At 44.5% G+C, this 24511-nt stretch overlaps 2 protein-coding genes across 6 annotated transcripts in view; both read right to left on the reverse strand.

Annotated features, from left to right (window-relative positions):
* Positions 1-14457, reverse strand: part of gas6 (growth arrest-specific 6) — a 33060-nt gene extending 18603 nt beyond the window's left edge. For 2 of the 4 annotated variants that reach the window (XM_056412166.1, XM_056412167.1), the window contains exons 1-11: positions 14029-14457; positions 13627-13787; positions 11482-11506; positions 11324-11386; positions 4375-4497; positions 3217-3336; positions 2481-2603; positions 1274-1395; positions 960-1078; positions 274-463; positions 26-190 (exon numbers count right to left, since the gene is read on the reverse strand). In XM_056412166.1, the coding sequence (XP_056268141.1) occupies positions 26-190; positions 274-463; positions 960-1078; positions 1274-1395; positions 2481-2603; positions 3217-3336; positions 4375-4497; positions 11324-11386; positions 11482-11506; positions 13627-13787; positions 14029-14107 (1290 nt within the window). In that variant the 5' untranslated portion in view covers positions 14108-14457. The remainder of the gene's footprint in view (positions 1-25; positions 191-273; positions 464-959; positions 1079-1273; positions 1396-2480; positions 2604-3216; positions 3337-4374; positions 4498-11323; positions 11387-11481; positions 11507-13626; positions 13788-14028) is intronic. The other 2 variants (XM_056412168.1, XM_056412165.1) reach the window with 1 other exon arrangement.
* Positions 14458-15688: 1231 nt separating this feature from the next.
* pros1 (protein S) lies at positions 15689-22912 on the reverse strand. 2 transcript variants are annotated; one of them, XM_056413393.1, is made up of 14 exons: positions 22672-22891; positions 21933-22090; positions 21421-21445; positions 21235-21315; positions 20970-21092; positions 20645-20770; positions 19288-19416; positions 18973-19213; positions 18527-18713; positions 18217-18378; positions 17883-18051; positions 17317-17453; positions 16981-17209; positions 15689-16342 (listed from the first exon to the last, which is right to left on the reverse strand). In XM_056413393.1, the coding sequence occupies exons 1-14, from the start codon at positions 22748-22750 to the stop codon at positions 16155-16157; spliced, it is 2034 nt and encodes a 677-aa protein (XP_056269368.1). In that variant the 5' UTR covers positions 22751-22891; the 3' UTR covers positions 15689-16154. The 2 variants fall into 2 exon arrangements, with proteins under 2 accessions (XP_056269368.1, XP_056269369.1); XM_056413394.1 differs by lacking the exons at positions 15689-16342; positions 16981-17209 and having other exon boundaries at positions 17364-17453; positions 17879-18051; positions 22672-22912.
* Between the last annotated feature and the right edge of the window lie 1599 nt (positions 22913-24511).

The following is a 24511-nucleotide window of genomic DNA, read 5'->3' on the forward strand; positions in this document are numbered from 1 at the left end:
GTAATACACAAGAACAAGTAAACACCTGGTTGACAAGGCCGCCCTCTCTGAAAGGGACTCCTCCCAAGGTGAGGTTGAGTTCGTGCATGCCTTTCTTGAGCGTAAACAGATCACCGTTTACGGCAATCTTCATGACGGCCTCCCTGTCGATCTTTATCACTAGACTCCGCCCCTGCTCCTCCACCGAGAGCTGAGAAGAAAGCCAGACCTTTAAAGAAGCCTTCAGTCAGCTTATGTACACGGCGTATGACTGTTCACAGGAGAAACTCTTACTTTCCTCCACTGCCCATCATTAACGAGGGGTCCGCTGCTGGTGACCCTGCTGACGGTGCCATATTTAAGCTGTAGTTCCAGTTTCCCATAATGCATTGCCAGAACAATCCATGAGCTGTTTATGTGACCTCCGGCAAAGAAGATCACCCCCTCAGGGTCGTAGCTGCGGAAGTCAAACTCTGCAGAAAAGCTGGGAGGTGCATTTAAATAGTGATGTTAGTATGACGATGATAGTTGAGAATAAACATGAATAAAAAAAGTGAAATGAGTAAAAAGACAGAATTTAAGAAATGAATCACCAAAATAATTCGATCAGGAATCCACTTGGCACTCAAACTAAGTGGGGGGGCATTTTTTTCAGATTTCAGATTAAAAAATTTATTAGCTACAGTTAGCTAACAATTAGCTATTAGATACCACTTTAAAGTGACAATATATGGTAAATACACAATTTTGTCTTAATGCCATAAAACTAAGGGACTGTTCAGCTTACGGACACAAAATACAATTCCTTGTGTCTTCTCATTAGAGAAGCTAACAGTCTAACCAGAAGCATCCAACGGGCTGGAGGAGTCCATCTAGTCTTTCATCTGTCTTTATACTGACTGTAACAAGGGTATAAATGTAGAAACGGTGTGATGTTTGTTAGGAGGCTACTGTTGGGCATGAAAACATGATTTCCTCACCCAGTTTGAATCCTCCGGCGGAAACGCAGCCGGACCACCGGCACACCGCTGAACATGCGGCCAAGGTAGAGGGAACGAGGGTTCCTCTTCAGAGACGGCGACATACAGGGAGTGATGGGCTGTGACAACACAAACACAAAGCTCGAGATCACGCACGCTGCTACTTCCTGAGAACCTTTTGTGAATGCAACACGCGACTCAATTGAACTGGTTAAACAGACCGAGAGTACTTTACGGTTCACATTCAACCATAACGGTGAGGGCTGAAGTATGAAATATGACGGTTAATATTTGCCACAGTTAATGTATTTCACCTTACAGCTCCTGAGGTCCTGGCCCAGCTTCATGCCCTGATGACCGTCGCAGAAGCAACGGAAACTCCCCGGAGTGTTCAGACACTCCTCCGCGCACACACCCGCATCACACTCATCCACATCTGGCGAGTGATCGAGCAGGTTGGAGACGTGAAAGAGAAGCAGAGGTGAACGTCATGAGTGAGGTATGAAGGGCTACAGACAATCAGAGTTCATGAATTAGCAGAGTCCCATCTGTGGAGGAATTAAAAAAGGATCTTAAAAACACATTAGTTCCACAAGCATTCATAAAAAAAACAACACAATGTCTTTCCTGTCAACATATCGGAGAACGCAAACACTTGAGTGGAGTGGTCTTTGACCTTGACTGGGTGGTTCCTTCCTGCTGCACATACAACCTTACATGGCCAGAAGAAGTTTGGCTATAATAAACGTTCATTCTCAGAGGAGGGACACTGAGGTTATGAAAAGTCTGGTTTCCACTGCAGAGCAAAACAAGGCACAGGAGTGATTAATGACTTTGGTTTAAGTTTTCTAACTGAATGTTTCTACAATATGTTTCTACCAGTGTACGCATGTAGCTGATTATCTTATTATGTTATCTGATTAAATACCAAGACAAGCAATGGAAGAATGTCCAAGGCCAAAAACATACCGAGTATAAAAAGGTGCACGTTGAGCTTTTATTATTATTAGACAGGATAGCATATTATATATGTGTACATTACATTTATGAAAGCCCAAGGGTTATTAAAGATTCGGCCTGGTGATGCTGCTGGGATTGTGTTTTTAATCATTGCGTGCGCAAAGCAGGATTTGGTGTTTGAGATGACTTTAAAGAGACAAGCACTTCTCTAACCTGTAAACCTGTGAATTATTAATACTGTATTTGGTTTATACGACATTTATTTTTCTTTAATAACTATTTCTGTCCCGTTTGATATAAAAAAAGACACTTAAAATAACAGAATGTACCAAGGAAAGGCCCCAGGGTCACTGTGTATTCTTTTCCCCCTGTGAATTTAACTTTCTTTTGTTCTAAAGGCATGGAGATGGTGACCTGTTACCTACTTATACAGAGTTCCTCTCTTTGCATTCCTTTCCTGACCCCACAACACAGCTGTATCGAGTCCTGCTGGGGCCGAAGCTGCTCCTCGGTTCGTTCTCATGAAACTATGCGTTTGTGTATGCGTGAACACACACTTACCAACACAGCTCTTGGTTTCGTTGTCGTAGACATAGCCGACATCGCACAAGCAATCATAGCTGCCCTCCGTATTCTCACACCGTGCAGTTCCACACACACCTGGGTCCCGACACTCGTCCACATCTGAAAGAAAATAGGGAAGGGTACAAACTCAACTCCTTAGCTGGAAGGACATGATCCATTGTTTATATACTTCATTCGTGTCTGGAGAAGACAGATACTTGTAAATTCTGGTCCTGATTGATGAACCACTTGAATCAAAATGCTCTCGCTGTCATGGAACCTTCGTGTGATTTACTCTGAAATAAATATTGACACAGAAGACACGATTTTTAGAGGTTGTGCCATTAAATCAAGAGGACATTTCAGGATGTCTGTATCATGACTTTTTGGGGTTTAAACAATGATTGCGTGCACAACATGAGTTTGTAATGTTGGACCAAGCAAAAGGTCTGCAAGGCCCAATTCATTAACTAAACCATTTATTCTTCACAATGATATTTATGTCACAAGACTAAACAACACTGTTATGGGCTTACAACAAAAAGAAGGACCTAAACCAAAAAAACACATTCAAAAGCCGTACAAATGAATTCCAAACATGTATCCAAACTGCAGAAACATTTTCTGTAATATAGTTTGACGTGGATTCAATACAAAATAAAAACATGTCAAACAAAGTGCTATTCGCAGATGTAGTATTGCCATGATTCCAGCGGTTTGATGACGTACTTACCGTTACACATGTGGCGTCCTAATAACATGTAGCCTTGGTGACAGGAGCAGCGGTAACTGCCCATAGTGTTGTTGCACTCGTGGTCACAGCCTCCATTTCTCTTGCTGCACTCGTCGACATCTGCAAACAAGGTGATGGTAGTGAACGTCAACGCAGGAAAAGCATCATGGGCTGTGAGCAGCTGTAGGCTGGTTAGCTGCTGTTAAGATTTCCCATAGCAATACAGGATAGGTTTGGACTCAACGTAACCCATTTGGAAAGTTTAATTTCGAAATTATGAATAGGCGCGAGTTGTCAGTTTGATACGGTTTGAAAAACTCACTTCAATGTCCTATGAATGTATTACTTTATTAAATGGCTCACAAATAACTGCCACACTATGTCATTGTGGCAGAGCGTTGCAGCCGAGTGTTTAGGAGCAGAGCGGATCGTCAAGTGGAAAAGGCTCAGACCGAGTCGAACTGAATCGGTTCTGGTTTCCTCTCGCAGTAAGGTGGCAGGATGAGTCACAGTGGAAATGTGTGGAATGATGGCTTTGCCATAAGTCAACATGTTTCCCTCTCCATCACAGTGTGTGTGTGTGTGTGTGTGTGTGTGTGCATGTATGCATTGTGTGTTTTCCAGTCCCTGCTTCTAAACTTAATATTTGTGACGTTTCCCTTGTGAAAGTGAAATCCTTGCTCTGAATCGTGTCTGTACGCGGTAACTGGCTTTGACCTCCAATGAGACAAATAGATTACGGTTGTGAGTTCCCGTACATGCAGTTCACATTGACCTGCCACATCGTTAATAAAAGCAGCAGCCACAGCTGATTATTAAAGAGGCATGTGGAACAACAACTGTTGCAATTGCATGAGAACAGAACAGGATCACTAGAAGTAAAGTTTTGCAAGGTCAAAATAAAAAACAACATTCACATCAACATGATGACAATATTTGACAATTCTATGACGAATATAAGTGATTGAAAGACAGATTTTCCTGTCATTATACGAGACATGATTTGGCTGTCAGAAGCAAGGTCAAAAAGCCTGACGTCTATCCAGAGATGCTGCATGTGACGCAGAGTGACGGTGCACAAATATAACCTCTGCTGCGCTCTAGCAGAGTGTGCAACTATAAATACACACACACACTTTCCTACAGAGATGACAATACCTTCATCACATCTGGGTCCTGCCCAGCCTGTGAAACAGTGACAGAGGAAGTCGCCCTTTTTGTCCTCGCAGCGCACCGTACCTCCGGCATAACAAGGAGAAGGAGAGCATTGGTCTGGAATATCTACAAGTGAGAGAAAAATATACAGACAGACACAGAGGAAGTTTAATATTGATGTCAAATTAAATCTGTGCACTTCGGATGCATACAATGAGTGCAACTGTAAATTGACACCAGACAGAGGAAGGGCATCTCCTATGTTCCACATATCAGGAGTTCAGTATAAATAGCCTAATGCTGGCTAAGCCCTCTTGCCAGAGATGCCCTAATTCTGTCCTTCCCAGCATACCAATGCAGATGGCGCTGTGCCAACGGCTGCTTGTTTCAGTAGTGGCATTTTGCTTTTATTTTATTGTCTTTTTTTTGGCACTTTTCCTCTCTTTTTCTTTCACGTTTGTCTTAGTTACGGTCGGACACTGGACCATAACTACTTTTTTCGATACTTCCACTGTGGCTTTTGTTCACTTTGTCGTGAGTATCGGAGAGCCACAGCAAAACAATGACGTGGACCGTCGTCTACTCGCGTGCTCAGCTGATCGCGCTGTGCAGGCCGCAGCTTCTGCCTGGAGATAGACCTGTGATCCCGCTGGAGCTACGGAGAAGGGCTTGCGGCTGCAGATCGGGTGTCAAGCGGAGGGCTAAAACGAGGAGATACAAACCCTCGGTACCTTCGATCATAACGGGGAACGTGAGGTCTTTGGCGAATAAGACGGATGAGCTCGGCGCGCTGGTAATGACTGAGAGGATCTTCCGTGAGAGCAGTCTCTTGTGTTTTACTGAGACGTGGCTGCACGCGGACTATCCGGATCACAGCGCGTCTTTGCCCGGCTTCAGGACTGTTCGGGCTGACAGAGACGCTACACAGAGCGGTAAGAAGAGGGGGGGCGGAATTGCTGTTTATGTGAATGAACGGTGGTGCCATCCGGACCATGTGTGCGTGAAGGAGCGCTTCTGTAGCCGAACATTGAACTGTTGGCCGTGGGGATGCGCCCGTACTATTTGCCGAGAGAGTTCACGTCCGCCATTGTGGTTGTCGTGTACGTGCCACCATCAGCTGACGCTGAGGAAGCAGTGGACACCATCCACTCCACTGTGTCTGCTCTGCTGAATCATCAGCCTGGAGCATTCATGGCCATCACTGGTGACTTTAACCACACCACATTGGATAAAGCTCTGCCAACCTTCCATCAATACATAGACTGCCCAACAAGGAACAATAAAACTCTGGACTTGCTGTATGCTAATACAAAGGATGCATACAGTGCCACTGCCCTTCCCCCCCTCGGCAGGTCTGATCATGACCTGGTCCGGCTGACACCCAGGTATGTTCCTCTGGTGAAGAGGCTGCCGGTGACCACCAGGACTGTGAGGAGGTGGTCTCTGGAGGCTAACGACGCTCTACAGGACTGCTTTGAGTCAACGGACTGGGATGTGCTGTGTTGACCGCACGGGGAGGACATCAACAGTATGACCGACTGCATCACGGAATACATCAAGTTCTGTGAACACACCACCATCCCATCACGGACTGTGCGCTGCTTCCCCAACAACAAGCCCTGGATCACCAGGGACCTGAAGGCGCTTCTTAACATGAAGAAAGCTGCTTTCAGGTCTGGAGACAGGGATGAGCTGAGGAAAGCCCAGCGCAACCTAAAGGTGAAGCTCAGGGAGGGCAAGGACTCCTACAGGAGGAAGCTGGAGGCCAAACTCCAGCTGAACAACACAAAGGAGGTGTGGTCTGGGATGAAGCAGATAACTGGCTTCAGGGTGGGAGGGAGACAGCCAGGGGCTCCTGGAGAGGGCCAACGAGCTGAACTGTTTTTCAATAGGTTCAGTTCACAGCCTCTCCTGTCTCCTCCACACATCACACCTCCCAAACACCTCCCCTCTGTCCCCCTGCTGAGCTGCACATCCACCGAGCCCTCAATAACAATGGGCTCCTCCACCTCCCCTCTCTCTGTGACGACTGACCAGGTGAGAAGACAGCTGGAGAAACTACACCAGCGCAGAGCTGAAGGTCCTGATGGCATCAGCCCCAGGGTCCTAAAGACCTGCGCCACCCAGCTGTCTGGTGTCCTGCAGCGCCTCTTCAACCTCAGCCTGAGGGAAGTCCCGGTGCTGTGGAAGACGTCGTGCCTGGTCCCTGTCCCAAAGAAGTCAACACCATCTGGCCTCAATGACTACCGACCGGTCGCCCTCACCTCCCATGTGATGAAGGTGCTGGAGAGGCTGGTCTTGGCACACCTCCGGCCGCAGGTGAAATCGTCGCTGGACCCTCTGCAATTTGCTTACCAGCCTCATGTGGGAGTGGACGACGCCATCATCTACCTGCTGCAACGAGCTCAGTCGCACCTGGATGGAACCGGTGTCTCTGTGAGAGTCACTTTCTTTGACTTCTCCAGTGCATTTAACACCATCCAGCCACTGCTGCTGAGTGAGAAGCTGCAGGTGGTCGGTGTGGATGTGTCCACCATCTCCTGGATCACTGACTACCTCACAGGCAGACCACAGTTTGTCAGAATGGGCCGTGTGCTGTCTGGAACGGTGGTCAGTGATGTTGGAGCCCCACAGGGAACTGTTCTGTCTCCCTTCCTCTTCACCCTGTACACCAGTGACTTCCAGTACAACACGGAGTCATGCCATCTGCAGAAATACTCTGATGACTCTGCAGTGGTCGGGTGTATTAGGGATGGACGGGAGGAGGAGTACAGGGCAGTGGTGAGTGACTTTGTAAAGTGGGCCGATGAAAATCACCTGCGGCTGAACGTGGCCAAGACCAGAGAGATCAGGGCTCCAGACTGCGACCAAATGGTCGCATTTTGCGCCTAAAATTAGACACAGTGCGAGTAAATTTTTCATCAACTCGCGCATGCGCGACCAGTAAATTAGCAGATTTTTTTTGTTTTGTTATTAAATATTTTTGTTGCTGACAAACTTGTTCTACACTTCAGCCCACTATAGTTAGCGGTAATGCCTGAATGACTGGTTTGCTAACCGACATTAACTCCAGAAGCAGAAGGAGACGAAAACCGAAGAAGAAGGCTGGCCTGTGTGTGTGTGTGGGGGGGGGCTAATGTGTGAAAAGAGGCGCACCGCAACGGAGACAATGCGACCGGCGTTGGCCGCAGAGTGAGAGGTCAGAGGGGATCCTCACCACCGAGCGGCGTCCCCGTCCCCCGAGTTGAATCTCTGGGTCAACTCAGCCGACTCTCACATGTCTACCACTCGAGCCTGATGCTCACGGTAAACACATTCGATTGGGAGCGCGCGAGGGTTTTGAGAAAGTTAGCGGAAGGATTTAAGTGACAACATCCGGTTTTGCAAAGTTAGCGTAAAGAACCACGTGAAACAACATCCGTTTTTGAAAATAAGATGTCGACAAATCATACACGAACATATAAAAGTAAACAATGAACTGATTTTGTATCTTTAGAGATCGTTTCTGAGATTTAGCTTAACATATGCTAACATTAGAACATTTTACTGGACCAAGGAAGAGTTTATAAAATTAGTCAGACTTGTGTATGTTAAGAAAAGTCCTGTATATAGATTTCCCAAGAGTTCCAGGAAATGAATGATGCAGATGTGTTCCATACATATCTGAAATCCCCTACAATAGCAATCAAACAATTGTAATGTATCAATTAGGACATTTTTCAAAGTAAAAGTCCTAAATGTTTAAAGAAATCTGTAATTTCTTTAATGTTTGAGTTGCTTTATATATGTATTTCCTCATAGTCCTCATAGCAATAATGCTACACAAAAAATAGAATGCTTCAATCGACACCGTGATCGGTAATCGGCAGATACTGATTTCAGTGATCGGCACCAAAAACCTGATCGGTGCATCTCTAGAAACCAACAAATGTTTTGATTGGCCACATCGAAGTGCAACATGCACATGCTCAAGGTATGTTTTTTCTTAAAATATGTTTAAACTCAATACAGTAACTTCTGAAGAGTTCTCTGTTGTGAATGTTTTGCAGTTCATGAAGGCAAAAGGGCATAAGATTGTATATTGTCAAATTATGTATCAGTAATACAGTAGAAATGATGGGAAAACTTTGCAAGTCGATTTATACTGTGCAGGGTTTTCCTGCATAGAAAATTTGGGCGAGCAGAGAAGAGTTGTTAACTGCATAAACAGATGGTGCTGGCAATTTTGACCCAGGAAAACCCTGTGCCCCTAAATTTTCTGCTTGCGCCCCTAACATTTTAAGTTAGGGGCCACTGTGCTCCTAGTTAAAAAAGTTAGTCTGGAGCCCTGGAGATGGTGGTGGACTTCAGGAGGAAGGCGACAGCTCCTCCACCTCTGAGTGTCCTGGGAGTGGACGTGGACATGGTGGAGGAGTACAAGTACCTGGGCGTCTCCATCGACAGCCGACTGAACTGGAAGGCCAACATCAACGCTGTGTACAAGAAGGGGATGAGTCGACTCTTTTTCCTGAGAAAGCTTCGATCCTTCAACGTGTGCAGCAAGATGCTGGAGTTATTCTACCAGTCGGTTGTCGCCAGTGTACTGCACTTTGCCATTGTCTGCTGGGGGAGCAGCATCGGAGCCGGTGACACCAGCCGTCTCAACAAACTGGTTGGGAAGGCTGGCTCCATCATCGGCTGCCAGCTGGAGCACCTGGAACAGGTGGTGGAGAGGAGGACGTTGAAGAAACTTGTGTCCATATTGGACCACCCGGACCACCCTCTCCACCACCTCCTACAGGGACAGAGGAGTACTTTCTCCAGACGTCTCCTCACGCTCCGCTGACACAAGGACAGATACAGGAGAACATTCCTGCCGGCGGCTATGAGGCTCTACAACAGATCACCTCTTGCCAGATCAGTGTTGATCTGCACTTCACACATCTCATTTGTTTGCACTACACACATACACACACATTTCATTTGCTCTGCACTCATACACACACTTTGCTTTTTGCACTCTGTCTATATTTAATATTTTGTGTATTTGATTTGTCAGTGTTGTTGTGTGTTGTGTATGCATGTGTGTTGTATATTTACATATATATTTTGTTTTGTATTTTACTTGTATACTTCTATATCTTTCATCCCTGTTTCTTATATTTTGTGTTTTGTTTTTACTCTTGTGTGTTGCTGCTACTGTCACGACAAATTTCCCCTTGGGGATTAATAAAGTATATATCTATCTATCTATCTATCTACCTGACCTTTAACTCTCAAAAAAAAAAAATCAAATGGAAATTCAACCGGTTTGTTTGTCCTACTTTTCTAACTTATGTAAGTGAGCACATGCGTCTATCTGTTCTCTCCCAATCCATTTTCCTTTTCGCAGCAGTGTGGGAGTTTGACTGCTCGACAAGTCTGGGCATGTTGGCCAGTTTAGAGAGGGAAAAGGACAGCGGCTGACGAAAAGTTGGGCAACAGGAGAGAGATAAGCTCAGTGAAGGATGTCAAATAGTGTCCATATAAATACAGTCATTCCATCAGTAAAACTTCCCGTGTCTTCCAGATACTCTTTCAGCACTTTCGAATTTGCACATCGACAGCAAACCCAGCCAAACAAGACAAGTAAACTACGCCGTGGTGCAGCATAACCATAACGTGTCAAATCCGTATCAAGTACCATACTCCAGCTGTGAGCAGTTGTGTTGAGGTAACTCATGCTTATCTTTTTCCAGGGTTGCAGACACTTGAGCCTTTGTCACAGACCACAAAAAAATAGTAATGATATAAAAAGTCAGTGTTGGAAATATCTGGATCATCAGTCCATGTTTATGTGTATTGGATGCCTCCTGGCAGTCCTGTTGGGGTCTATGAACACGCAGGGTTACGAACTGCAGGAGCCTCACTGGGTTCCTCTGCTTAACATGTTAGAGGCCTCTTAACAGCATGTCAACATTTAATGTATTTTAATAAAGCAAACACTGTGGGCTACCACAATGACTGTTTTCATTGGCCCCTTCCAAAGTTTACAGAGCCGCAACAATTCCTGTCACTTACAGTAGATGCTGGAGAATGGGAAGATGCGTTTTTAAGGAGTCCATCTTTTCTGTGGAGCAATATACCAAACATGCGAGTCCGCAAGCTGCAGACGAGGAGAACTGAACCAGGGAGGAGTGGCACAAGAAACTTCAGTCTTCAATGCTTCTCATATGAGAACATATAAAGTTGAAACTGTATCTTTTCATAACGTGCCATATTTGATAATTCCACGTCCTAAATGTTCCATAAATGTAATGTGTGCAATGTCATGATAGACCGCCCACTGCACTGAGGCAGCAGACAGACGGCAGAGATTTGCAGTGGGAGAGAAGTAGAGCGAGATAGATGGTGAGCTGCCATGATGCTGCAGCTGAGTCATGGAAACCCCCCTCGAGGTTCCTCAGCCAATAGCAGTGAAGCCGGGTTGGTCTCTTGTTTTCTGATGCAGCAGAAATGCTGTGCTCCACGCACGTCACCCCTCGGCTGAGCCAACTCACGAAGACGCTGGTGCAGTCACCCAGAGATAGCGAGTGAGCGAGAATGTGACGACTGAAGGGGTGTGTCCCTCATTCACCAATCCGCAGCATCACTGAGGCAAAGTGCTGCAATGGTACTCACAGATACCTGGGCTCCGGCGCATAAAGCCCACGCACGCCAACTCAAAGGACCCAGAATCAGGTGTGTCACTGCAAAACTGCAATACGGTTGTTGAAGAAATCCAGCACCTTTTTTTATTTATTTATTTCCTTTTCAGCTTAGAGAGAATGTGCCAGTGTGATGCAGAGCAGCGATACTGCAGTGCAGCACAACCCCGCATTACAGCGAGGTGGCCTCTCTCTGGATGGAGTCATACTTGCACAGTGAAAAGACAGACGGAAAGGATGGCCGTCTACAAGACTGCCATTAACAGATAAGAGGGCGTCAAACTTACTGTGAACACATGTAATCAGATCCTGTTTCTTCTTTTCAGCGTCTCCAAACTTCTTCATGCACACTTTACAAAGAAACAACAACATACATGTAAGATTAACAACATAGAAACAGTCTTCATCAGTCAGATGATGCGTTTTAGTCAGAACGTTAACTTACCTAAATATTTGGGATAGAAGTATTCCTAAATCAGAGAGAAGAGGTGGAAAGAGAGGGACAAAGTTACAATGAACTAAAACAGACACAGTTAATCGAAATAAATGTTCACGGCTAATTGGGGGGGATTCCGTTAATACTTAACACAAGGAAGGTTTCATTTCACGTCTGATCTCTGTGCTCATGGGAGTGAAAAGATACACGTAAACAATCATTTATTTTGGCATTTGAGAGATCCCAATATGATTAGTGTAATCTCGGGGTCTGTGTGTTCTCTAATGGGTGCGGCCCATTGCCAAAGGGAATGTTCTGCATTCCTGATAGTGGGAGCATCCCTCCCGCGTCCGAACTGCAGTACTCCACATGTAGGTCAGAATTTGGGGATGATCAACCAGTGGAAATATCTGCTCTGGAGGATTGGAGACATTAGCAAGACTGCAGCAGACTGAGGCGGGAAAACTCTCCTGTAAGAATCAGTTGCGAGACAAAATCCCTGCTAAAGCTCAAAGCATACGACACAACGTAAAGCCTGACGATACAAGTGGTGTGCTGCAAAAAATGGTTTGCAAAGGTCAGTTACATTCGCCTGAGATGCAGTGTGGTCCTAAAACTTGTTTGGGGCGATTACTCAACATAATCCTTACGTCAGCTGTGACACATTCTTACTCTTTTACAATCCAACAAGTGAGGTACCGGAAACTCGGCGTGATCGCGTACACGTAGCCAAACACCCCACTCGCCCTCTCTCTGCAGAGCCAGAAAGCTGCAGCAGAAGAAAATGCAGAGTCAGAGATGGGCACTTTCAGAATGAATAATGCAGCTATGAATGAGTCGGCAGCTTTGTGATACGACATGGGAGATGCAAGTGCAGCCGATTCAAACTCCAGGAAGACGGAACGTCACCCGACTTCCCCTTCTGCTCTGAACCCAGCTCAACGTCGCTTTAATCCTCCATCACCTTCCATGTCTGTCCACTTGGCTAATCTTACATGTAATCGGAGTCATCGATTGCCTCATTCACTCCCCACGCTGCTACAATTCCCAACGGTGAAATTTCCAAAAGTAAGAGTGATCTGTGAAGAGCACAGCATCACCCGTGCATTGAATGCAACTTAAAAACCAAGCACTTAAGCAAACATTCAACGTCGTCATGATGTAGTCGTTGCTGGTATGGTTTGACAGCCAGGCAAGAGTCTGCACTGGAAATGGTCCACACTATAACTTCGCTTACTCGGTAACATTCACATGTGCAAACAAAGAGCATAGAGGTATTTTTTTTTTAAGACTTCAACGTCCAATAGCCTGCCATTCAACGATTTCAGACACGTTGCACCACGTTCATTTATATCTTTGAGGATGCTTGGCGTATACAGCAGATATACATATTCAATAAAGAGAGAAGAAAAAGAGGGTGGGAGCATGGACACGAGATGAGCGAGGCAATGGGCAGTCCTGGTGTGAGGCTGACAACCGCTGATCAGCTCCCAAATAGTAGAATTTGTTTGCACAATCCACTTGCAGTTGAGCACTATTCAAGCGAAGCATCTGAAGACAGATGGTAAGAACAGAGATGGAGTTTCACATATTTAGCGTGAGCCGAGCAGAGAGGGATTGATAGTGGCACATTGCTACCAAATTAAAAATATTTAGGCAGGAAAAAGACACACAAGTGACGGTGTACGTGAAGAATGATGTGGAGTTGGGGGAGCAGCGTTTTCACTGCACTTTCATAAAATTAATATTAGTCACACGTTGACTCAATGTCTGTCACAGAAATCAGCAAAAAGAAGAAAACAGCCAACTGGTTGACATGGGGATAGTATGACAGCTGTCAGCGCTCCGGACTTATTAGAGCATGAAGACCAGCAATGAATCATTAGTCTGCTGTTGCAGACATCAGTGTAGTCAATATGATCATGATGCAAACAACCGACCTGGCAGCTTTGTGTTTCCCAACAAATAGCATGTGGCAAAACTAGTTTTTGGACTCATTCCAACTGGTAACATGTGTTTTGACTAGTTCCCAGACTTAGCTGGTGTCAAGTCCTGCAGGAGCTCGACGAGAGCAGGAAGGTGTGGTGTTGTGGTGCAGTCAACTTGGACCGAAGACCACAGCTTCAGCGGGGGTTTGGTGCCGAACACACTCACCGTCTCCGGGTCGTTTTCAAACACTTCTCTGGCCTCTTCTTTGCTGCACTTTTCCTCCACACACTCCCTCTCCAAGTGTCCTTGCCTTGTCTCCTCGAAAACTTGATTCGCTCTCCTGTGTCTGCTGAGAAACTGGTTCGCCTCTTGGGTTGACAGCGAAACTAAAACAAGAGAAGAAGGACACCCCGTCAAACACATGCACCCGAAAACACAAGGGAAAGGTCGAACAACTCTGGCTTCAGGCAATTGGCTCTCTAAGGCGAAAACATGTTCAGAAAAGGTTGCGAAACAACCCCCGTTAATGACGTTAATAGCATGCACCATCATCATCATCAGACACAACACACACGTCAAAGAGGGCTGAGCGAGCTAGCTAGCCTTAGCATGCAACTGTTTACTCACGGCTGTCGGACCAGCGCACCAGCAGCAGGATTAGCAGGGCGCCCGGGGAAAGGGACGCGGCCGGCGGGCTCAGCCGCATTGTTTCACCGCAGTCTGCGCCGCGCTCGAGAAACGTTCTCCTGCCTAGTCTCTCTACCCCCTGTATGTCTCCTAGTCGTTCTACCCCCCTCTATGTCTCCTAGTCTCTATATGTCTCCTAGTCTTTCTACCCCCTCTATGTCTCCTAGTCTCTCTACCCGCTTCTATGTCTCCTAGTCCCTGAATGCCACCGAGCCGAGTGAGAGCGAAACACACTGCAGGTATTCAGGTACTCTTCCGACCGTTGGTCGCGAGCGTCTCTGACGTGAAACCGCTGAGCACCTAAAGTGTCGTGCATTCCTCCCGCATATCATTCATCACGCGGGCAAATTAGGCGGCTGCTCTCTGCTCTCCTGCTCGTCCCCCATTGCGGTTTGTACTTTTTATTGCGTGACCCCCCTCCTCTCTCTCTCTCTCTCGCTCTCTCTCTCGCTCTCGGGGTGGGGGGGGGGGGGGGGGGGCGTGTAATGAGTTCTAATCTAATAACACTCATGCAATAACTCTGCAAAGCACCGTTTCAGAGAAGTCACAGGTTAAAAACCTTTTTAGGACAGTTTATTTTAGTATTTTTTCATTCAGTTTGGTTTTCTCTGAACCTCGTGGAACCAACAATCAGTTTCAAGAGCCCTCTCCTATTTCTCTTTCTTCAGTGCTCTGCTGATTGACTTGATTGACCTGTTTTCCCATTTCTGTCGAGGCCAAGAGTGACTTGACATCAGCCATGTTTGTCATGTTTGATCATACAGGGTGTCACATTGACATTTATGTGATCCTCATCAGAGTGGGTGTGATGTATCTGACAGGTTGTAACATTATAATTGTTTAAAATTGTCGTCTTATTACTGTTGAACAAAAAAAGCATTTTTGCAAGTTACCGTATATTGATGTATTGCCTTTTTAAATATGGACCCCAAATCTAACTGACTGATTTAACACCCCTCAAACAACTATTGCAGTCTTTTCCCTGAAATGCATTGGTGAGATGTTACAAACAATAAATTACTGTAGTATATTCATGATTTTGACAACCTAGTGTCAAGTACCATACTCCAGTGATTGTTGCAGAACCATGGTTCCTTTGGTCCCTGCAGAACCATTACTGTTATACAAGTTTGTTGTATCACCAAGGACATAGGAAAGATGAGTTAGAGACAATAAGACAGAGAGATGCACTGATGCAAACTTTGTTCAATAATATCAGGTTGCTTTGACCAATTTGATTAAAACAAACAACTCCATTTAAGTCATATTAAAGATATGAACACGGACCGACCAGGAAACCCCTGGTTCTCTAATACGATCAAATGATGAACCATGTTTCTAAACGCTAGGCTCCTACACCACCTCAGGAAGGTAGACCTCCAATGAGGGATGCTAATTCAAACAAGCGAAGGGAAGAGAGTTGGATGGAAAAGCCTGGTCCATGTTCAGCTGAGACTTCACACCTCAGCTTTCTCTTGTGCGGTTTCCATCACCACAATTGCTAGTTCTCTCCGAGACTTTCGCCTCCCGAGAGACCAAAATTGAAGGGAAGTCGAGATAGTACCGTGATTCAACAACAGGGGAAAAGATGCAGGTGGTCTCAAATCCTGGTCAACAGTGACCGTTTGTTTATTTTTCTACACAAACACAACCACTTCTTTTCAACACATGGCATGTGGCTACAGAGCACAGCTCTTTTTAAACGTTTCTTGGACTGCATTTCATTCATAGCAACAAGCTGCTACAAGTACGTCATTTAGCCGTCCAGCTCCTGCTCGCTCACTGGCAAGCCAGCTTTTGATGTGTTTTCACTCAAAGAAAAAAAAAGAAAAAATAATGCTCCCTTGACAGGAACAATAATACTATATGGATAAAAAGCAGACAAACAAAGCTTCAAATTAACGCTTCGGAGAAAATGGAAAACAATGACTATAATCGTATACTCCTGTCTCTTCTTGTCATTTCTTTCTCATCTCTCCCTCCCATCTTCTATATCTCTCTTTCAAAAATATCCCACGAAGTGGCTGCTGTGGGATGCTGCCTAGTGCAACGTTAATAAAGGTCACTTAAGGTCTGTGGTGTTGCGTTGCCTCAGGGTGACTCTCGGGGGCTGACACAGGGGGGCAGGAATGGGAATTAATACTGTTGTGTTTGCCGAGAGCCTCGTCGAAGTCCAGCTGCTGGCCGGCGATAGTGATGTCCATGCAACCGTGGTAAAAGGCCGTCACAGGGGTGGCAGGCAACGGGACATCGTCTGAAAGAGAGCCCGTCAGTGAAAATGACAATAACGAAAAAGTGGTAAATATAGCCCTTTTACTAACAAGGTTAAACCATGCAACACAATAAATAAATAAAACTAAAATAAACACATTAACAGGCAGGCAAGAACTGAATTAATCTACTTTAGTTTTAGGCAAAACATGGACCATCGCACTGGATGGAGAAGTCATAACTTCTTGACTGAAGTGTAGGTTAAAAACGCTAAATACTATAATCTGACAGTGTACATTTATATTTTCTAGCTCACACCACGAGAGGATGGACTTTAATGAACTAACTTATTCATACAAGTTACAACAATTGTTCAGAGGGAGGAAAGGTAACCAATACATGTTTACAGACAATGCCTGTCCCCCTCAAGATGAATTTTCATCACTCTGATCCCTTAACTTTTAATATAGCGCCATCATCTGGTCAAACGTGTAAATTGTGTCCATGAATGGAGAATGTCTCATGACATTCCCGTCATCAGTACCTAACACCCTCAACTAAGATGTAAAAGTGGCAGCCACATTGCCACATTTAATGGTGACCATATATAGATAATTAATAATGCTCATAGCTATCTCCAAAGGTGTGACTTTAGTATTTTTACTTCAAACATAAACTAACCTGGTATCCCACCAATGTATGTACTGATGGGGCTGTGCATGGTGCTGTTGAGGCACTTCAGTGCCTCCTGCAACGCATCAGACTTCATGTAGGTAACAGTGGAGGAGTTAGCTGAGATTTGGATTGCCGTGGGAGTCACATTCAGCTGCACTGTCAGCCGTTCAGGGTAACACAACATCAGAGAGTCCAGTGTTGCCACGGAGACGCCGTCCAAGAACACTTGCAAGTTCTGCAGCATTGAGGTCAAAAACAATAAAGAGTTTAATCATGTGTGCTTGTGTGAAGACATGCAGAAATATTCATGTTTATTTCCAACAGAAGTGTGAATGAACTCACAGCATCTTCTTCTCCGTTCGTTACCACAGCAACTGACAGGGGGACTTTGTGGTTGTGGACAAGAGCGAAGAGGACACCCGTGCTGCTGGACGGACGTATGTTCATCTGTACATCCACCTTCCAACTCCCAGAATCACCTAAATTACACAAACACATTTATTTTGTCAGGTTGGACATCCATGCTTTTACCAAAATTAAAGATCCTCATGTTTCTCCGTCAACTCAACTACTAATAACATTATTCAGAGTCACAAAGATCAAATTCAAACCATCCTTTTCAGACAGTCTGTGTTCCTACTGATAGGTTGTCACCATATGGAACGTAGGGTCCATACACACAACAGCTTCAAGAGAACCCACCATACACAGTATGTAGGAGGACCTCAGACCCTAGTTCAAACCCACCAACTTGGGCCTCACTGTGTGGCATTGAATGCCCTCTTTGTTCATGCGTTTCTTTCAGGTGCTTCACTTTCCTCAAAACTACATGTGGTCCTGTGAAACTACTGTGACCAGAGAACAAACGTTCCTCTAGGAGTGAATGAAGTACAACTTAACTTACTCACTGTAGTCAATGTTGAAGTGTGCCAGGCCTGCCCCAGTGAAGAAAGAGCCTCGTTCCACATACACAAAGCAATGTTTGCTCTTCTTATCCTGGATGACCTCCTTTACCCCAGATGCTCCCTGATTCATGAGGTTCCATCCCCGAATGCAGCCATCAAGTCGAGGGTTGATCTAGTGGATCGATACATACAGTGAGCACAACACTGGCTTGGAGCTGGCCCAATGTAAACCCTGGTATATTCATCTCAGTGTTGTTTGGGTGATTTCATTAGATGGGGCAACGTGTCAAACAAGTATAATTCATTGTGTGCGCATGCTTTCAGACAACTCGCTTACAGGTTTGATGACATCAGTGCGGTTGGGCAGACCAGCGATGTAGACCGTGGTCACTAGTTTGCCATTAACTGCAGTAAAGAGACTCTCAGGGCTGTTGATGCTCATCACAGCTTCCTTGCTGATCTTCACACTGATGCTGCTCTCCAGTTCATCCACAGAGATCTGCATGTTTCACGTAGAGCGCACGGTTACACACAACCCACTTTCCATTGATTCAGTTCATCGACCAGCACTTCGGCTTTTACTTTGTTCACCAACTCGCACAAGTTAAACACCTGTAGGGAATTACTGGACTGAAGCTCATTCTTACCACGTGCCACTGTCCATCATTGATGGCTTTTCCTCCACTGGTGACCTTAAACGTGTGCTGGTTTTTAAACTGGACTTCAATGCAGCCGTCTCTGAGCCCCAACATAAACCATGAGTCATGCGAGGACACTGCGTACAGCACAACTCCCTCTGGATCAAATGTACGGAAGTCAAACTCCGCTGCAAACCTAACAGCCAGAAACAGAAAGATGGAGATGCTGGAGAAACGTTTGTGTTCAACATTCGCTCAGATGGAGCTTTCAGCTAAATTGATTTGATACTCATCTACTCCCATCTTGAAAACTACCAAAAAGTTACATTCGTAGGCTCTGACTGTTATTTTTACGCTAAATGTAGTAAAACCCATGAAAACCCCACGAATGATCCCTTTAAGAATATAAGTACAGTAAGTGTGTACTTGTGAGTGTGTTTGTGATAGAACCTCACTTTGTGTTTTCCGGCAGACGGAAGCGCAGATAGATGGCTGGAAGGCCGGCAAACTGCTCTCCCAGGTAGAGCATCTCCGGGTGTTTGTAGTCATACAGCTCTACACAAACAGGGATTGGTTGACAGTACCGCTCATTCTCCGCCAGATGCAGACCCGCACGACCATCACAGTGGCACGCATAGCTGCCCACAGTGTTTATACACGTCCCGTGGCACACAATCAACTCGCACTCATCCACATCTGCAAAGACGGGAAAAGAGATTACAGCAGTGATCTTTGGTTCAATGTCTATGATAAAAGTCTCAAAGCTTCACCATTGCAGGCCTTGGAAGTGAAGTTGTATTTGAAGCCCAGGGGACACTGGCACTCATACATGCCCGGCGTGTTGACACATTGAGCCGGTTCCTTGCAGATACTGGGGTACAGCAGGCATTCATCAATATCTGGAGAACAGGGAATATAGGAGGGAAATGGGATGCTGGTCTTGTGAGAATTTGTAATATAAACTTTCTGAGTCCTTATAAAAAATATAATTTGTAAATATACAAGCTATATGGTGTTGATTGCAAGTGCAATTGTGGTACATGATTACAAGTAATAAATTACTACAATCAATCATATTTCAACTGTTCAACTTTTTAGACAGTATCAGTTTGTAAAAGTTACACTTAGAAACATTTTTAATGCAGCTGCAGATAGAGACTATTTTGAAAACTCTTCTTTGGTGGTTCAAGGAAGGAGTCAGCTGCTGAACGTCATTTGCTCTCATGAGGTACGTTTGCTGTCAAATTAAACCGAGCAAACAAACGAAAAGCAAACGTGGAACAGAATATAGTTGAGGTTCAACCAGCAACACTCAAGTTTCATGCCAGTCTCCTTCAATGTGGTGCTGAACCCCCATTCGATAATCTAATGGCTTGAATAATTTATAAAGCAAAAGATTAAAATAAAACATTCCTGGTTCAAGTTTCTTAACTGAATAGCAGCTTAAAATAAGCAATTTGAGAATACCACATGAATGTGTGGGTCGTGTCTTAATATTGATTTGAGACTTTAATGTATAAAGAAATCAATGATTCCATTGAGAAAATGTAAAGTATGGTCTCCAAATATCACAGACAATCAAAAAACGGAGCAAAGCAAATTTACCAAACTGACACAGTTCATGTTTGTGAAGACTTTGTACTCAACAAGCCGTAACACACTAAAGATAAACACTGAGTGAACTTCCCACGGATACAAATATGCGGAAATGAGACGAAAATCATCGCCAAACTGTTCGAACAGCTCAAAGATGTGAGACTGGTCTGAAAAGCTTCTCAGATGTGAAAAGCTTCTCAAATTGGGTTACATAAGAGGTCACCTCAGGTCAGCTTTAGAAATAACAAATGGTTCAGGCCCTGAGCACAACAGCTGCATATGAAGCCCATATGAAGAAATAAAAAGGAACAATACGCCCTGTACAAATGTGTGTTTGCTCAGCTGCTTCCGAGCACTATACGGCCTTCTTCCATAGGGACGGTAAAAAAGCTCAACATTAGGTGACGTAACAGCATTTAATACATGAAAACTACCTTTCTGTCTTTTGGTGTCAGTGAAAATAAATTGTAAATGATTCATAATATTACTGTTTGGTTGCACAACTTGCAGCTGAATTGAGTGGAGTCTTACCCACGCAGTAGACTTTGTCGTTGGTAAAGTAGCCATTTTCACACATGCAGTGGAAACTGCCGGGTGAGTTGTAACATTTCTGGTTACATCCCGCTGGAAATTCAGGATCTGAACACTCATCGATGTCTGCCCAGTCAACAACACAACAACATTCATCACAGCCAGTTCAATTGCTTCAAAAGGTGGAATTCAGCTTCAAGCGGTATCATTAGACTCCTCTCAGGGACAAAGTATCAACACAACATGTTAGACAAAAAGCAAAGAGATGCAGTTTTTAAAAGTTGCACAAGATATTGAAAATCCCAAATGACTCATCAGAACGTACCGTTCTCACAGCGCGGCCCCTTCCAGCCGGGTTTGCACTCACACTTGAAGGAGGCCTGTCCGTCCACGCAGAGCGTTGCGCCCTCCTTGTAGCACGGCGGCGGTGTGCACTGGTCACTGATCTCTGCCATGCAACAAACCGTTTTGGACACACATGCATATGATCTTAATGTGAGCCATGAACAAAGTATTTCACAGGGGAAGATAACCTTCTCTAGCCTCCCAGATTTTCTGGCATTTGCAATTCCTATGAAGAAGCCCCTTACCCTTCACACAGGTGCGAAGGTCTGACGAGATGGCGTCTGAATTTGGATTGTTAATGCCAACGCGGTGTGAACCCAGACAAGCTGAGACAAAGAAGAGTTTTCTTTGTCAGTACAGACTAGTAGAGGCAAAGCAGAGATAATATTAAAACATGGCAACAAGTGATGCAATACATTCTGCAAACTTACCAACATATTTGGGGTAGAAGTATTCCTGGGAGAGAAACCAAGATTTCAAATTCACATTTGACAAAAAAGACAGGAAGACAAAGAAAAAGAGAGAGATTACAACCAGCTGTGCTCTGAGTAAACACTCTGTTTGAAACATAAATATGCATAAAATAATAGCATAAATAAAAGTAATGTAGGTTTAATTTATTCTATTTTATACTGAAGGAGAACGTTTCAGATATATAGCTGAAATGTTTAGTCAATAAATCTACAAGTCAATTGTGAAGAAATGATCAATCCATTTAAATTGTTGCGTTTCAGTATAAGTGCAAATAAATAAAAGAAATATGTCTCGGTTTTGGACTTTTGGAACACAGAGGGGCCTTTTTGTGCTATTTTCTGACACTAATCCCGAATAATGGAATTAATCACAAGTCGCAGCCCAAGTCTGATCTGTGGCTTGCATTCTCTCCCCCTGCTCAATCCATCTCTGGATGCATTTCTCCAGGGGGTCGCTGCTCTTCTCCTACCGTCTCTGGGTTGTTCTCAAAGATCTCCCTGGCCTCCTCCTTGTCGCACAGCTCCTCGATGCACTCCCTCTCCAGGTTGCCCTTCTTGCTCTCCTCAAACAGAGAGTTGGCTCTCCTCTGCCTGCTCAGGAACTGGGTGGCTGTGCTCTGGCTCAGGACTAAAGAGTGAGACATAGATACACATAAACAGTCGGGTCACTAAAGAGTGGAGCTCCATCTCTTTTCATTGTCGGTGATATTTTCAATCACAACAATCCTGAGTAAACGATACTCTCACATGTGTGATTAATAAAACCGGTAATATGGAGCTCTACACTATAACAACACATTGCTGATCCTCATGACAGTTGGCTGATGCCTGCAAGCCCTGCATGGACATTCTCTTCTGTGAATTGGTTTGAAGAAAAAGAAAAAAACTCATTGCGAAACCGTTATTTCCCAGAATTCACCTCTAGTTGTAACGAGCAGCTCATGTTGTCCAATCAGTTTCACTGTGCAGAAAGCAGTTATGACCCCCCCCCCCCCCACACACACACAAAAACTTTATTTTTTAGTTTTTGTCCGTTTACTTAAAAAAACACTGTCAGAGTCTAGGAGCCAAACCCAACGGGTCACATAGAGGCGCACAGCTGCTTTCAATCAGAGGTACTGTCACGAATAGAGTCACGCTATTGCGTGACTTAACGTTACTTCACTTCGCAGGGTTCAAAACGCAAAACCCGAAAGCGTCCGTACTTACATCGATACGCATCGACGAGCGTCACGAGGAGCAAGAGACAGGCCGCGGACTCCCCAAGCGCCCGTTTCTTTCTCCACATAGTCGGGCTGTTCTTCCTGCTAGGCCACGGGTTGGCTCCGAGAAAAGACTGGCTGAGCGCACCAAACACTTTATTCTTCCCGAAAGTGTTTTCGTATAGAGGGAGGGAGGGAGAGAGAGAGAGAAAGGGTGAGAGAGGGGCAAAGGGGGGAGTGCAGCCCGGGGAGCAGAGATGGGAGGGGAGCGCTGCTACACGCTCGCCCCCGCACACACTGCTGTTGGCGTTACTTGCATGTTGCTGCCTTTGAGAGGCTGAACTCTAACTACTGAAACACAGCAGAACTACTGTAGAGCAACACTATTACATGCAGCAGAACGACTGACATAGAGCAACACTATTACATATAGCAGAACTACTGACATAGAGCAACACTATTACATACACAGCCGAACTACTGACAGAGCAACACTATTACACACAGCAGACCTATTGACACAGAGCAACACTATTACACACAGCAGAACTACTGACATAGAGCAACACTATTACACACAGCAGAACTACTGACATAGAGCAACACTATTACATACAGCAGAACTACTGACATAGAGCAACACTATTACATACAGCAGAACTACTGACAGAGCAACACTATTACATGCAGCAGAACGACTGACATAGAGCAACACTATTACACACAGCAGAACTACTGACATAGAGCAACACTATTACATACAGCAGAACTACTGACAGAGCAACACTATTACATGCAGCAGAACGACTGACATAGAGCAACACTATTACATATAGCAGAACTACTGACAGAGCAACACTATTACATGCAGCAGAACGACTGACATAGAGCAACACTATTACATATAGCAGAACTACTGACAGAGCAACACTATTACACACAGCAGAACTACTGACATAGAGCAACACTATTACACACAGCAGAACTATATCGAGCAACACTATTGACATACATACAGAACTATTGTCATATAGAAGAACCACTAAAATCCAGCATAACTACTGACAGAGCAACACTATTTACATGCAGCACAACTGTTGACATACGGCAGAAATATATCGTATATATACTTTATCCATCCCCAGGGGGAAATTTGTTTGAAAAAGCAACAAGCATGTATACAATATATACAATAACAATTAAATAAAATAGCAGAGCAGGACATCTTACATTTAAGAATTTAAATAATAAAGGAAATTAAAGTGTATACAGTGTATCTAAGTATATAAAGTGAAAGTGGTGTGAGGGCTATTGATGTTCAAGAGGTGATTTATTATGAAGTATTATTGCAGGATCAGGATGACTATACCTTCTTGCCCTCTCACTAAATAATACTAAATAAAATAAACAAAATAAACAAAACAAAACAAAATAAACATATATACACAAATATAAATATATATATATACATACACATATATACACATACACACACACACACATATATATATATGCATACATACACACCCATACAGACAACATATATATATATATATATATATATATATATATATATATATATATATATCTCTTCCCCAAACCAAACTAACCGACCAAAATAAATACACCAATTACACCTAGGGCCCACCACACACTGTAGCGCCCTGTTCGGTCTTGATTGTTCATTCCCTGCACCTGCCCTCAGCCAGCCCTCTGTCTGCCTGATTGTCTCATGCCGTACACCAAGGCACGTGCACAGACATTTTGGGGGGCAGGTGCTCAAACCAAAAAAAGGGCACCCATTGGCAAAATGATTTTTCTATTGAACACTGTAACTTGAAGTGAGC

Source organism: Pseudoliparis swirei, chromosome 4, assembly GCF_029220125.1.
Source record: "Pseudoliparis swirei isolate HS2019 ecotype Mariana Trench chromosome 4, NWPU_hadal_v1, whole genome shotgun sequence".
Lineage (NCBI taxonomy): Eukaryota > Metazoa > Chordata > Actinopteri > Perciformes > Liparidae > Pseudoliparis > Pseudoliparis swirei.